This window comes from Triturus cristatus, chromosome 3_2 (genome assembly GCF_964204655.1).
Source record: "Triturus cristatus chromosome 3_2, aTriCri1.1, whole genome shotgun sequence".
Lineage (NCBI taxonomy): Eukaryota > Metazoa > Chordata > Amphibia > Caudata > Salamandridae > Triturus > Triturus cristatus.
In genome coordinates, this window is record NC_140584.1 from 1,156,320,079 (window position 1) to 1,156,336,504 (window position 16,426).

Here is a 16,426-nt window from a genome sequence, read left to right on the forward strand (position 1 = left end):
CTCACTTTGCCACTGGATTCAAGCAAGCCTGGCTGAAGACGGCTGAAATGCCAGAAACCGGTCCTAGGAAGCTTGTTTCCGGTCCAGGGAAGGCATGGCTTGGCAGTTCGGGCTGGACTGTTCCCATGAGGCACAGGGTCAGACTGATTTGCATATGGCCATGTCTGAACTGGGGTGGCAGAGTGGGCTAAAGAACGGTGATGGATCAAACCCAGATCTGTTGACTGGGTGTGAGTGTTTGATTGGTTCTGATGCTCCGTCCATCACCACCCCCTTTTGTACCGCTTTGTTCGCCATAAGTTGGCAGGGTATGCTCAGACGTGAGTCCCTTGCTCACTTTGCCACTGGATTCAAGCAAGCCTGGCTGAAGACGGCTGAAATGCCAGTTTAATTTAGTGGCTGTTTCCAATGATGCTAAAGTAGCGCAGAGGATTAAGATGCATGTCTGCTGCAAAGAACATGTCCTTGTGTGTTCAGAGGTTTCAGGCAGCAATAAAAATGTAAAGGTAACTTTGGCGATTAATATTCCTGCTGAAGAGATATCAGAGTTTTATCTAGTGGCTGTTTCCACTCATGGTAAAGTAGTGCAGAGGATTAAGATGCCTGCTGCAAAGAACATGTTCTTGTGTGTCCTGAGATTTTGAGGCAACATTAAAAATGTAAAGTTAACCTTGGCAAATAATGTGTCTATGGTAGAGAGATCGGAGTTTTATCTAGTAGCTGTTTCCACTCATGCTAAAGTAGTGCAGAGGATTAAGATGCCTGCTGCAAAGAACATGTCCTTGTGTGTTCAGAGGTTTCAGGCAACAATAAAAATGTAAAGGTAACTTTGGCGATTAATGTTCCTGCTGGAGAGAGATGGGAGTTTATTTTAGTGGCTGTTTCCAGTGATGCTAAAGTAGCGTAGAGGATTAAGATGCCTGCTGCAAAGAACATGTCCTTGTGTGTTCAGAGGTTTCAGGCAACAATAAAAATGTAAAGGTAACTTTGGCGATTAAGGTTCCTGCAGGACGGAAAGGGAAGTTTTATGTAGCGGCTGTTTCCACTCATGATAAAGTAGCGCAGAGGATTAAGATCCCTGCTGCAAAGAACAAGTCTCCGTGTTTTCAGAGGTTTCCAGGCAACAATACAAATGTAAAGGTAACTTTGGCAATTAAGGTCCCTGCTGGAGAGAGACATTAGAGTTTTATCTAGTGGCTATTCCGACTAATGTTAAAGTGACACAGAGGATTAAGAGCCCTACTGCAAAGAACATGTCTTTGTGTGTCCAGAGGTTTTCAGGCAACAATAAAAATTTTAAAGTAACCTTTGCTATTAATGTTTCTGTGGGAGAGAAATAGGAAGTTTTATCTTGTGGCTGTTTCCACTCATGCTAAAGTAGCACAGAGGATTAAAATGCCTGCTGCAAAGAACATGTCCTTGTCTGTTCTGAGGTTTTCAGGCAACAATAAAAATGTAAAGTTCACTTTGGAAATTAATGTTCCTGCAGGAGACAGATCGGAGTTTAATCCAATGGCTGTTTCCAGTTATGCTAAAGTTTCGCAGAGGATTAAGATGCCTGCTGCAAAGAGCATTTCCTTGTGTGTTCAGAGGTGTTCAGGCGACAATAAAAATGTAAATGTAACTTTGGCGATTATGGTTCCTGCGGGAGAGAGAAGGAAGTTGTATCTAGTGGCTGTATCTTTGAAGGAGTATGTGGGGAGGTGTGGGGTCTACAGCGGAACTAGATTTCACTTTAATAAAAAGTGTTGAAAGAGTTTATCTGGTAATGGTGCGTTTGTGAGGCAAACGGTGGGTGAGTCCAGATTCTTTCTCTTTGGGGTAGAATTTGGTGTATTTATTGTACTTTATAGGGAACAGTAAATTTCGGAGATTTAAAAAAAAATATTGCTAGATCATTGCAATGAGTGACTGTGTGTTTTGGGAAATTGCCGCCAATCGATGTGGATAGGGATTTAACAATTTGGAAACACAAACAGTAAAGTAAGAGTTAACGACAGGCCGGTAGTTTCGTTGTTTTCAATCGATATTTTACTATTATAAACATGTTAGATTGGTCCATGGCGCCATGCATATTACATTTACCCTTATTGCCCTTCAATAGTTTGTAGACAAGCATTATTAATCTAATTACAATTGGGGACTTTTGTTGTAAAGTTGGATATGCCACCCACATACACCCCAGCACACTACCCACATGCATCCCACCAACACACACCTTATAACAACACACCATGCCACTGCCCCATGTCACTGCACTAGACACCAAGTTTGCAGCATGGAGCACAGCAGCCACACTGCTCTACCACATACTTTAGAAACATTGCCAAAGCCAATAGCTCTGGCAAAAGTCTCAAAAGCGAGACCTATTGGCTATGCCAATGCTTGTTTAATTCTGCTGAGACTTTATCATATGTTACATGCAGTTTGGTGCATGATTCACACGGCAAACATTGTCTGCCCTTGTTTTAAAAATGTACAAGGAAAAGAGATACATAGTTTCACGTGAGGCTTCTGGTTGTCATGGAAACAGGTGAGAGGGTCATTGTGAAGAAGGTTCTTTGGAATGTTGGTGTTTGAAGGTCCCTTGGAATGTTGGTGTTTAAACCGTGGATGGCAGTTGGGATGGTGGAGGGGGGGCTCACACCATCCTCAGCTCTGCTCCTCGGCTGAGTTCGAAGCATGGGAAGAGCCTCTGTGTGAAGGGCGCCCGCGGGAAGGAGTAGAGAAGCTCCATGGAGTCAGCATTGTACAGGGACAGCCGCCCCCCCTCGTAGTCCAGATACACCCCCAGCTTCAGGGGCTTCTCACGAAGGGACAGAGGGGTCGGAGGGGAGGTGAGAGCCGAGTACTGACCCCTCCACCCCTGCACAGCCCAGACTCCCCCCTCAGGTGACCATGTGATCCCTCCCTTCCTGTCCACAGACTCTGCTGCGACCCCCAAATCCCACCCGTCCCCCTCCCGCAGCAGCTGCACCTCCCAGTAATGTCTGCCGGAGGTGAACCCCTCGCTCCCCAGCACACAGAGCCAGAGGGTGAATCTCTTGGGGGTGTCCGGCAGGGGCTGCGCTTTGCCCGTGTCTTTCACACGTCTCCCCCCCTCAGACAGGAGGAGCTCAGGATGAGCCGTGTCAGGATCCAGAGTCACCATCACTGCAGAGAAGAGAATCACAATTAGAGATTTAACGACAAGGCTGTAATTACTGCTTCTGTTTTACATACGTGGAGAGGTGTGGCTCACTGGTTAGAGGCGGCAGATCCGTAAGCAGAGAATCGGCCAGGGACCAGGGTTCAATTCCCGACGCGGCAGGGTCGTGGACCAGGGTCAAAACGGACTCGATAATTCTCGCCTCGGTACCTACTCTAACCAGGAACACACTCGGCAACTCTGGGCATTAGCTTGCCTCATCTCCACAACGGCCCCCCACATTCGCCGGGGATGCCTGGTTTCACCTTGGAGATACCCTGGAGGGACCATCTCACAGGGATAGCCAGGATGGGTTCCCCAGCGGTCTACAGCGCCAGGACGCCTCAGGGCAGCAGTGCGCTTTACAAGACACATACATTTACATTTACATTTACATTTACATATGATTAATGTACACCACACCTGGAAGGAGTACGCGGCGCTAGAGAGCGTGCGGCACTAGACTGCTCACTACACTAAAGCGCGCGGCAGTAGACTGATCACTACACTAAAGCGCGCATTCATCTACAGCACACACTACACCAAACCGCACTACATAGAGAGGACAGCAGGTAGGGCACTGTACTAGCTACTCCGTGGTATGCTGCACTAGTCAGTGCACTGCATCAGACGGCACAGAGCATTGGATGGTACAGAGTGTCAGAGCTACCCCAAGGTCTACTGCACTAGAGAGCACACAGTATCAGATGGTACAGAATGAAAGAGCTTCTAGAAGGTATACATTACTAGTCAGTACACTATATTAGATGGTACAGAGTGGTAGAGCTACCCCAAGGTATACTGTACTAGTCAGTACACTGCATTAGATGGTACAGAGTAAATTAGCTACTTCAATGTATACTGTACTAGTGAGCACACGGTATCAGAGATTACAGAGTGACAGAGCTACTAGAAGGTATACTGTACTAGTTTAGTGACCCAGGTAGACACCACCCTTTAGAGATGCTTCGATTGGTTGGCATTAGTAGAATTAATGAGTGTAGATACAGATGTTATTCCAGGTGTAAGGCCACAGCAGGTAAACTCATGCACAGATACCACTCTGCACATCTTGCTGGAGTTCCCGTGTCTTTTAGACTCCCACAGACTTTGCAGACACTGCCTTTGGCTTTAGCTGTCCACAGAAGCCGCCTCCCTATTCCTACTAGACCTCAGCCAGATTTTGGGGGTCAGAGTTAAGGTTCTGATCAGAAGTGCTGTAGACGAAAGACATTTGGTTGTGACGTAAAGGCCGGAAAGCCGAGGTCCATCTCTTGAGATGTCCAATCTCAGGTCCATGTTCGCAAGGCCCCTGTCTAGCATTAGGAATGTCTGAGAGGGAATAAACATTTCTACCTCAGGTCAGTGACTACAGGGTTGTGTGGGAGGGTTTTAACTTTTCCCCAATACATTTATATAAATCTCCAAGTATTTAGGGAAATAAACCACCGCACATCATTTGTGGGTCAGAAGGTTACAGTGGGAACAAAGCAAGATTACAGTTTGGGTGTCTGATTTTTTACAGACATATTCGAGACCCAGGTATCTTGTAGCAACACTACAGGGGCTGAGCCTGAATATCTCACTGAACTCCACCGCCCTGTAGAAACACTACAGGGGCTGAGCCAGAATATCTCACTGGACTCCACCGCCCTGTAGAAACACTACAGGGGCTGAGCCAGAATATATTCCTGAACTCCACCGTCCTGTAGAAACACTACAGGGGCTGAGCCAGAATATATTCCTGAACTCCACCGTCCTGTAGAAACACTACAGGGGCTGAGCCAGAATATCTCACTGAACTCCACCGCCCTGTAGGAACACTATTGGGGGTGAGCCAGAACATCTCACTGAACTCCACCGCCCTGTCAGAAACACTACAGGGGCTGAGCCAGAATATCTCACTGAACTCCACCGCCCTGAAGTAATACTACAGGGGCTGAGCCAGAATATCTCACTGGACTCCACCACCCTGTAGGAACACTATTGGGGCTGAGCCAGAACATCTCACTGAACTCCACCGCCCTGTCAGAAACACTACAGGGGCTGAGCCAGAATATCTCACTAAACTCCACCGCCCTGTCAGAAACACTACTGCGGCTGAGCAAGAATATCTCACTGAACTCCACCGCCCTGTCAGAAGCACTACAGGGGCTGAGCCAGAATATCTCACTGAACTCCACCGCCCTGTCAGAAGCACTACAGGGGCTGAGCCAGAATATCTCACTGAACTCCACCGCCCTGTAGGATTACCACATGCAGTATTAACACATGCAGTATTACCACATACTGTATTACCACATACAGTATTACCAAATGCAGTTTAGCCACATGCAGTATTACCACATGTAGTATTACCACATACAGTATAGCCACATGCAGGATCATCACATGCAATATTACCACATGCAGCATAACCACATGCAGTATTTCCACATGCAGTATTTCCACATGCAGGATTACCACATGCAGGATTACCACATGCAGGATTACCACACGCAGTTTAGCCACATCCAACATAACCACATATGGTATTACCACATGCAGTTTAGCCACATCCAACATGCAGCATAACCACATGCAGTATTGCCACATACAGTATAGCCACATGCAGGATTACCACATGCAGTATTACCACATGCAGTATTACCACATGCAGTATTACCACATGCAGTATTACCACATGCAGCATAACCACATGCGGTTTAGCCACTTGCAGGATTGCCACATGCAGTATTACCACATGCAACATAACCACATGTAGTATTGCCACATGCAGTATTACCACATGCAGTATTACCACATGCAGTATTACCACATATAGTATTACCACATACAGTATAGCCACATGCAGGATTACCACATGCAGTATTACCACATGCAGTATTACCACATGCAGGATTACCACATGTAGTATTACCACATGCAGTATTACCACATGCAGGATTACCACATGCAGGATTGCCACATGCAGTTTAGCCACATCCAACATAACCACATGCAGTATTACCACATGCAGTATAACCACATGCAGTTTAGCCACATGCAGTATTACCACATGCAGTTTAGCCACATGCAGCATAACCATATGCAGTATTACCACATGCAGTATTACCACATGCAGTTCAGCCACATGCAGTATTACCACGTGCAGTATTACCACATACAGTACAGCATAACCACATGCAGTATAACCACATGCAGCATAACCACATGCAGTATTACCACATGCAGTTTAGCCACATGCAGGATTACCACATGCAGTATTACCATGTACAGGATTAACACATGCAGTATTACCACATGCAGTATTGCCATGTGTAGCATAACCACGTGCAGTATTACCACATACAGGGTTGTCATTTGCAGTATTACCAAATCAGTTACATCAGTGTAGGTACATGTATTAGGTCAGTGTAGGTGCATGCGGTGGGTCAGTGTAGGTGAGTGCGCTAGGTTAGTGTAGGTGCATATGCTAGGTCAGTTTAGGTGCATGTGCTAGGTCAGTGTAGGTGCATGCGGTAGGTCAGTGTAGGTGCATATGCTAGGTGAGGGTAGGTGCATGCGCTAGGTCTGTGTACGTCCATGTGCTAGGTCAGTGTAGGTGCATGTGCTAGGTAACTGCAGGTGCATGCACTAGGTTAGTGTAGATGTATGCACTAGGTCAGTGTAGGTTTATGCACTAGGCCAGAGTAGGTGCATGCGCTAGGTCAGTGTAGAGGCATGCATTAGGTAAGTGCAGGTGGATGCACTAGCTCAGTGTAGATGCATGCGTTGGGTCCGTGTAGATGCATGTGCTTGGTCCCTGTTGGTGCTAAAAATCTGGAAAACAGAGGTGCATATTCTCAAGGAGCTATCGCCGAGTTATCAGCACTTTATCGCAGCGAAAGTCGCGATAAATTTACCGCCCCATTCACAAGCTGGTGCAAACAGCCGATATCACCAGTTTTCCGGCGATAGCATCCTCAAAAAACATCGCCACAGATGACCCTGGCAACTATCGCTAATGAGATGAAGAGTAGGCGTTCCCGTGCACAAAGCCGCAACAACACCACACCGCAACATTCTCAACGACCAGCCAGATCTGCGATAAGATCACAAAACATGCGATAAGACGTGTTAGCACCAGGAGACTAACACCTGCTACGACCTGTTGCAAAGTCAGACTACAACCTGCACCAGAAAAGAGAGCCCAGGCCAGAGCCACACCTGAAGAACAAAGATGCCATGGAGCCACAGAACATGCGTGCCGGACACCCAAGAGGGCCACAACACCCACCGCCACCACCCCCAGGACCACCACCAGGACCACCTCCCCCCCTCTCCCCCGGGACTCTCCCTGGATACCCCCCAGCTCCCCCTGACCAATACACTGCACATCGACGGCACGAAAACATGAACAAAAGCACCCGCCTGATGTCACACATTTGCAACAATCAACATACATGTGAGCACTGAAATCCTGATTCATACATCCACCATTAAAAGACCAAACTAAATGTCACATCCAAAATTGTCACCGAACAACTATTTTGAAGAGTCATGGCGGGGTATCCCTGGACAATCTGTGACTCACAGCCTGCAAGACAATATCCAAGATAAGAAGGTGTGTCAGGCACTCATCAAAGGACAGGGAGAGAGAGAAAGAGAGAGAAAGAGAAAGACAGAACAAGGAGCGCTAGGCCAATCGGGCCCTTGGCTCATGCAAACAAGCCAACAGCTGCGTGTGTCTCAAAATCTGTGCACCCCAAATCACAGGCCTGGCATCAAAGTCAGCACGAAGTCCACATCACATTCAAGAAATACAAGCAGTAGTCAGATTCATATCAGGAATGAAAGCCCCTTTGTCTCAACACACAAGGCTGAAGGCCAACCGAACCCCCAACCTTGGTCCTGAATGCGGCTGGCACACCCTGCGTGAGATACCATGCCAGCCTCCGACGACTCCCACACCACGAAGTGCGCTAATGAAACACCAACGTGCCCACACCCCACACACACTTGTCCTTGCGCAACCCATACCTGCAAGGGATGCCCTTAACACATAAGTTAAAAACTACCCATATGTCCAAACGTCGCACACACATATGACTCATTGCCCAGAGCTGTGGCATATCGTCTACCGAACTTCCACCGGTCTGAGGAGTGCCGGTGCCACGAGCCCAAAAAATGCAATGGCAGGCATTCCCGGGCACATGCACAACGCCTATCACGTGGAACTGTACCATGCACGAATGCTGCATCTGTTGGGATCCCTGCCAATGGCAGTGTTGCGAATCAGTTTCCGTCTGAGTTTCCGTCTTGCCTACGTCACCTGCCTCCAGCCCTGGTTCCACTGTCGATCATGCACATTCGAGTGGCCCATGGAGGTCCGCCTATCCAACGCAACGGTAGCTGAATTGAATTGTGACCTGACAGTGCGCCCCCTGTTGGCCCACAAACAGGAGTGTCACCGGGATAGCCATGCATGGGATGCACTGATCTTTGGCGTATGTGCTGGCAGTTGTGCATGGGAGATTGCACAACTGCTCGTGTGCAGTGACCACATCGAGGCGTTCCCCTATTGGGCTGTGTTGCGGATTGGGGAAACGGCGTGGACTAAGCACATCTGCCAGGACCAGTTAATGGATTGGCTCACCCTGGTGTTCCTTGAACCAGACAACGACGTACTATTGGAACACATTGCAAATGAGGCTGCGCTGGCATTCATGGACGCGTAACTACGTTCCTGCAGCCACATCGGATTGTCACCCAGAGCACAGATCCCAAAACCTTGTTGCATCGTGGACAATGCTCACATATCCCACCACAACAGAGGACATGTCTGCCTTTGTCTGGACTCTGAATGCATGTGTGTGGAACTACCTTGTGCAAGGTGATGCAGTTCCATGGTCAGAGCAGCACAGCGTCGTTTGACAACGTTACCAATTTGAACACACTGCTGGGGGAAGAGTACACACATGGCAATGTAGCACGACATGTGACCTTGTCAGACCCTTTCACCTGATCACTGTCAGCAGAGCAGACAGTCGGCGCAGTCCGGTGGCAGAGCACTATGCAGACACCATGGGCTGTATGTCGTGCCCCTCACACGGGGCAATGGGCAGACGCCAAACAACACATCACTCGTCCAGCAAGGCAAGGTGGGCTGAGACCACTGCCATCCGTAATGATTGGTGTTAAGCTCTGCCTCTCCATTTCCTGCAGCTCGAATGGTTCCCATGCTGCGTGCAAGTGTCTTAAGCATGTTCCTGCCTATTGTGGCCGTTGCTTTGTCTATACTGACACGCACATACCAATAAAGTCTACGCAATTTCACTAGTGTCTAACTGTGATGAGTGTTTATTAGAATGACCACTCGCGTGCCACAATGAGCATTGTCCCTACGCAGGGAGGGTCTGACTGACGCATGTACAATGGGGGTGGGTCCCTTTTGACAGCTCCACCTCTGTGAGCCAGATATTGTCTCGGGATAGTTGCTGGCAGACCTCTGCACTTACGTGTCTTCAGCAATGTGAGTATGGTGTCCAACCTCTGACCATGTGGAGCAATGTCATAAATCATAACAGAATGTGTCCACACAGATGTGTGTGAGGAGGTATGCGACATGAAGTTCTGTTGTCACGTGATGTAGGACACCACTCCTGGCCTGCTACCGATTTAGTCATTCCTACACACAGCCATATTCAATACATGGACGCGTGCCTACGTTGGGGGGTTGTGAGATTGCTGTTAATGTGCAATGGGGACACAGTTAGTTCTCACCTCACAGCCATCCAATTGGCCATGTGTCTCAGGGATAGACATGTGCATAGATGTCAGTTACCAGGGTGTACCTTCATGCAAACATTGTCCCTACATCCAGCCATACTTCCATGCGTGATTGTACATAGTGAAGACACATCTGTGTGACTTAGAATGTTTTATTCACATGCTGGTGATTGATGGAGCTGGGGCTGTACATGGCCATCCAAGCCCTCATAACATGGAAGCCCAGTGGTGGGCCAACCAGAGTCCTTTGGGGATTGCACAGTGATTGGAAAGAGGGAGAGTGCAGTCCGCAGCAGGATTGCTGTGTAATTGTCAAGCAGTGAAGATGTGGCAGTCCATGTCCGGGTCCGGGTGGATGTCGCAGAGTATTCCGGGGGACAGTGGGAGGTGTTGTCCCAGGGCATGATGCATAGGGCTGAACCAGGCAGGGACAGGCCATCTGGCGGTGATGGATGCTACTACCTCCTTCCTCACACAGTAATTACCATCCACATCTTACTCCTCTGATACTTCTTCTGTGTCCGGTGTGTGTGTCTGTGGTACTGTAAATTTCGGAACCACGTATTTAACATGGTTCTACCATGTCGAATTTGGTATCAGCGAACCAAGAATGGTTAGGATACTATGCACAAGCATTTGCGTCATATTCGAGTGACGAGATCTCCTGAAATCAGGGTTTCTGTCCCGAAACTCGGGTTCCATTTTACAAACGACAGCCATTTTGTGATTGCCCTCACATAGGCCCAGAACTAAAGCCAAGCATGGGTCTGAAGGACACGCACACCTTCGTTGACTCTTCGGTGACCTGGGCAAGCTGACTCCACCGCCTGAAGCCAAACCTGTTCGGCCAGTTCCTTTCCCAGTGGCCGAAAGAGATTACTATCAAGGCCCAACATATCGTAAAACCCTTTGATCACACACAAACCATTGTTAATCTTCTACACACCTGTCCCTGTTTCCTTCTTTATGACTTGCTTTACGAGGAGGAGGTGCCCGTTTTTATTGGGGGTCTGTCGATATCTAATGAAAGTACTGGGCCTTGCCGGGTAATTGATTAAGGGCTGGACAATGGGCTTGTCATCATGACTTTGCTTTTTCTTTGTAGTGAACATATGTGAATGGTTAACTGTACACTAAGGAATGTTTGCCTAAAGCAGAATATTTTGTATAAAAAGAGAAGGCTGGCTTTGTAAGGTTGAGCAGTCTCCTGAGAATATACACCGTGTTGTACTTCTAGCATACCTGTTACTGGCTGCAGCCAATAAATACGATCTTTGACTTCACCAAGAAGACTCTGTGTTTCTGTGGTCTAAAACAGGAAGAACTCGAAGTCTTAGGGTGTGTTCCCTGGCACCGCTGGGTTCTGAAAAACCCAGTACTTCAGTTGGAGCCCAACGTGGGGCGATTTCAGCGGTACCGGTCCAAACCAGAGGTTCGTGAGGAGCTTCGTGTGAAAATTCTGGAGGAAGGCCACCACTTCATCGACCCCTGCATGTCGACGTGGTCCGAAAGTCTTTGCTGCGAGGTTCCCCGCTTCCCGACGGCTACGAAGGACTGCTGCCCTGACTATCGCCCTGTTTTGGACCCTTGATGATTTGGTAGAGCGAAACGATAGACGAGTCTTCTGGTGATGTCATCGATACCTCAGTTAAGTATAAGTGGAGCGTCTCCCAGTTCTTAGTTTGGTTTTTGGTTTGGTATCCCTTTGGGATCGCTTTGATTTGGAACTTGCAAGTACCAAAGCCGAGGGACTCGTGTATTCACGAGACTATCGTATTCGATAATCCTTTGAAGTTTGGAACTAGACTAGAGAGCGAAGATGCCTGGTTCTAGTATACTTGGAAATTTGTCTTGGTTGTAATAAGGATTCCAGATTAGAGGACTCGTGTCCGGTTCCTCCGATTGGAGCTCCAACCTATGAACTATATGTGAAACATGGCATAGGCCCCCTTACATATAATGAAATATGGATCCGATACACCAGGAAAGATGGTGACTTAAAGTGGCCCCAATATGGTAGTTTCGACACAGAGATTCTAGATAATCTAGAGGTTAAACTCTTTAAGAAGAAAGCCCGGCCGGCGATGCTTGACTCTTTTCGCCTATGGCGTAAGGAAGCCAAACAGAAGGAAATTAAATTAGCGAAAAGAAATAAGAGAGAAAAGGGTATCTCGATAATGCAAGCTGCTATGCAGTTTAAAGATAATGAAGAAGAGCAGATGAGTGAGCAGTTGCACAGGCAACCCAAAATGGTGATCGATAAATGTTATCCAGTTTTGCCGCTTCTACAGCAAGATGCACCAAAAGAACTTGAGAAAGACCCTTTAATGTCACACTTGTTGAGTTCGCCACCCCCTTATGCGCAGAGTGCTACAGCACCTCCGCAACCTTTAGTGGTGCAACCTCCGGTTATTGTGCCTCAAGTTCCTCCACAACCGCCAGCTCCTCGTCAGTTGGCTCCTACTCCTATGGTGCAGCCCCCTCAAGGGCCGCCGACTTCGCTACCTGCTCCCTCTGTACTTCCTGCGACTTTGCCTACTACATCGGCTGCCTCTCTTGGCGTTTTTCCAGATACTCTCCCTGCATCTGCATCTGCGCCTGCCTTGCTTCCCTCTGTGTTTTCCCCTGTTCTTTTGTCAACTTCTCCTTCTGCCAGATAGAGAATGAATGATGCCGTTGCTAGCCTTATGCTTCCTATCTCCGGGTCATCTGGTGTGACCCCTGCTTCAAAGCGTAAGCAGACGCGTAGTCAACTGCCTGATTCTCGAGAGAAAGAAATGTTTGATCGTATGGCGCGTAAATGGGTTATCTACCCATCAAGGTATAATGTAGAGTCAGTTATGGATGTCTTCCGTCAATGGGAAGCACCGAAACAGAGATACGTTTTTGAAAAATGTGTATTTTCCTTTGTGAGGAATTGGAGGATAATGATTTGGAAGCGAATCCGCAGGAATTGTGCCGTGTACGATTTGAATTTGAAAAGGGTACGATTGTGGGTCCCGAAGTTGAGAAAGCAGTTGCGACATTGTTGTCTTTTAGGATTGAGGGTCCTTCTCAGTCACTGTTTGAACATGACTCCTCTGATAAAAAGGTGAGACAATACCCTATGAGAGAAGTCCCTTCGGTATGGAAAGACGCCGTTGTGGCTGATGCCGCTCAAGGTATTGCTGCTATGCCAGCTCATTTCCAGCGTGTTTGGGTACATGTTCCTTGGAAGCGATCTGAAGTTTTAGCCCTTAAGCAGACTTTGCCTGACCCCCGTAAAAACCCTGCAGGATATTATAAGGAATTAGCACAGACTGCAGAATCATGTGTTATGAATTTGGCTGGCATAGACATGTTATTTGGGAATGTTGTTCCACAGCCTTTGTGGGGATTGATTCGCAATACAGATCACGCGCAAGAGCTAGGCGACACATGGGCTAATATTAGTGCTGCTAATGATAGACAAGTTAGTGGTGCCACGCCTGAGCCCTTGGAAGCAGAACTCCCTGCTAGAATTATCACTTACATGAAGACTTTAATGCCTGCGATGCGTGTTAATTGGGATAAATTGTCTGCGTGTAAGCAGAAGAAAGATGAAACAGTGTCTGATTTCTTCACCAGGTTTGAGGAAACGTTTATCGACCACAGTGGTCAAGATATGAGTACTGAAGGTGGTCAACGGTTGTTTGTTGACAAATTTGTGCATAATTTACTTCCCGAGTTGTGTAAGAAATTGAAAGATTCAGAAAGTTCTTGGACTGTTTCCTCTTCAGCGCAAATACTGGCTACTGCACAGTACTATGAAAATAGGGATAAAGATGAGAAGGATAAAGCAGAAAAGAAAACGAAAGAATTAAAAACGAAGGTTCTTTTACAACAGGCTTACCCGCCACGTGGTGGTCAGAGTAACTATCAGCAACCTCAACAGTTTCAAAGAAACTCGCAAAGGCTCGAGTTTACTCGACCCCGAGTTCCTGTAGGTCCCAATCAGTGTTCATATTGTAAAGAAGAGGGTCATTTCAAGTATAGTTGTCCTATTTTGTCACAGCGTACGAATGGTGTTTCTGGCGCAAGAGGTCGAGGTGCTCAACAAGCTCCTAGAGGTAGAGGACGAGGAAGTTTCCACCAGAACTCGCGTCCCCTTCCACCTCAGAATTCAATGAACAGCTTTGACCAGCAAAATAACGGGTCTGGTAGGACGGCTCAGTACTATAATGACGATTATTATGCGGAAGATGAGAATATGGAAGTTAATGATTGCTAGGACAGCCATAGACAAAGAGAGGGAGTTGTTTCAGTTCCAGTAGATCAAAGTGGACCGTATGTTAAGGTGACTACATCAGGTGTGTCAGAGCCTTTTCTGTTGGATACTGGTGCTGCAAAGAGTTCTATCATGCACTCAAAACTCCCTGGCGCGCCTTTGTCTGGCAAGATGAATGTTTCAGTAGGTTTTTCTGGCGCCCCGGTTAGGAACCTGATTTCTAGCCCTATTTCCCTTTCTGTTGGACCTTGTGAATTGGAAGCACCCCTTATCATAACGACAGGTTGTGGTGAAAACCTGTTGGTATTAAATTTGTTGAAAAGATTGTATGCAACACTATATTGTTCTCCCTCGGGAGTACAACTTACACTGGGTAGGAAAGTGATCTCTCCAATGTATTTGTCGAAGGATAAACTTCCGACCGAATTGTCGTCTCTTCCTGATGTTCTTTGGGCTACTGGTCCTAATGATGTGGGCCTTTTGGAAATACCGCCATATGTTGTGACATTGAAAGCCAATGTTAAATTGCCACGCATTCCCCAATACAAGATCTCTAGTGAAGGTGAAAAAGCGTTGCTAGCGATCATTTATGATTTGATTGAAAAAGATGTGATTGAAGAGACAAGAGGCAATGTTTGTAATAGTCCTGTTCTGCCTGTTTTGAAACGTACCGACCCTTCTCAGCCACCTGTTCACAGGTTTGTGATTGATCTTAGAGAGGTCAATAAAATAGTTGTGCCACAGTTTCCAGTTGTTCCTGATATCACTGCCCTATTGACTATGATTCCAGCTTCCGCCACCTGGTTCTCGGTGATTGACTTGAAGAATGCTTTCTTCAGCATCCCAATTGCCGAGGAGAGTAGGGATATTTTTGGTTTCAGTTTAGGAGGTCGAAGCTTCTGCTTTAAACGCGCTCCTCAAGGCTACTGTGAAAGTCCATCAATATATAGTCTGGCTTTAAAAACACAGCTTGATGCGATTGTTTTACCTGATGGCGCAACGCTTATTCAGTGCGTCGATGATTTACTAATCGCCGCAGATACTGAAGAAATTTGTAAAGAAGCTACATTGTCGTTGTTACGTCATTTGTCTGATTTGCATCACAAAGTGTCTCTTTCAAAACTACAATATTTTCGACAAGAAGTGACCTACTTAGGTCATCTCTTATCGAAGGAGGGAAGGAAACTGACCCCAGAAAGAATTCAGGCAATTGCAAAGTTGAGTGTGCCAAGGACACAGAGAGAAGTACGTGCTTTCTTGGGCATTACATCATACTGTAGGCAGTGGATACCGAATTTCTCATTGCTGGCCAAACCTTTGGTAGCATTAACCTGTAAAGACACACCGAATCCCGTTCCATGGTCTGAAGATTGTCAGAAAAGTTTTTCCGAATTGCGTAATGCATTGTGTTCGGCTCCTGTGTTGGGTACCCCCGACTACAATAAGCCTTTTACACTGTATGTTCATGAGAAAGAAGGTTGTGCATTGTCAGTGTTGACACAGTCTTTTGGAGACAAACAGCGTCCATGCGCGTATTTTTCTTCGACTTTGGATCCGGTAGCTAAAGCATTGCCGAGTTGCTTGAGAGCCACAGCGGCAGCAGCTGTTTCTATTCGACAGTCTGCTGGGTTAGTAATGAATAACACGTTGATTGTGATGGTTCCACAAGCAGTGGACACGTTGTTAAACAGGACCAAGACACAGCACTTAACTAGTGCTTGATTGTCAGGTTACGAGTTGACACTATTAGCGAGTCATGTGCACATAAAGAGGTGCAGTGCGTTGAATCCAGCCACGTTATTGCCGATTCCAGTAGAGACAGAGGATGTTGAACAGCATGATTGTCTTCTCAGGACAGAAGAAGAAACGAAAGGGAGAGTGGATCTTAAAGATACTCCTCTTGTAGAGTGTGATGGTACCTTATGGGTGGATGGTTCATGTTTTAAGCTTCCGAATGGTGATACGACTGCAGCATATGCTGTCACGACTTTGCATACGATTGTTGAAGCTGCACGTATACCACATAATTCAGCTCAAGCAGCAGAGTTGATTGCACTTACGAGAGCGTGTGTGTTATCGAAAGGAATGAAAGTGACCATATATACCGACAGTCAGTATGCTTTTGGTGTGGCCCATAGTTTTGGACGACTGTGGAAAGAACGTGGGTTCCTGACTTCGCATGGAGCTAAGATTCAGCATGGTCAGCTGGTGAATGAGCTTCT

General features: G+C 47.1%; 1 protein-coding gene across 1 annotated transcript in view; it reads right to left on the reverse strand.

The window, feature by feature from the left end:
• Positions 1-242: 242 nt before the first annotated feature.
• The window catches only part of LOC146859312 (E3 ubiquitin-protein ligase TRIM39-like), a 165,709-nt gene continuing 149,525 nt past the window's right edge, over positions 243-16,426 (reverse strand). Inside the window, exon 6 of the mRNA XM_085649983.1 lies at positions 243-3,153. Within this exon, the coding sequence (XP_085506109.1) occupies positions 2,642-3,153 (512 nt within the window). The 3' untranslated portion in view covers positions 243-2,641. The remainder of the gene's footprint in view (positions 3,154-16,426) is intronic.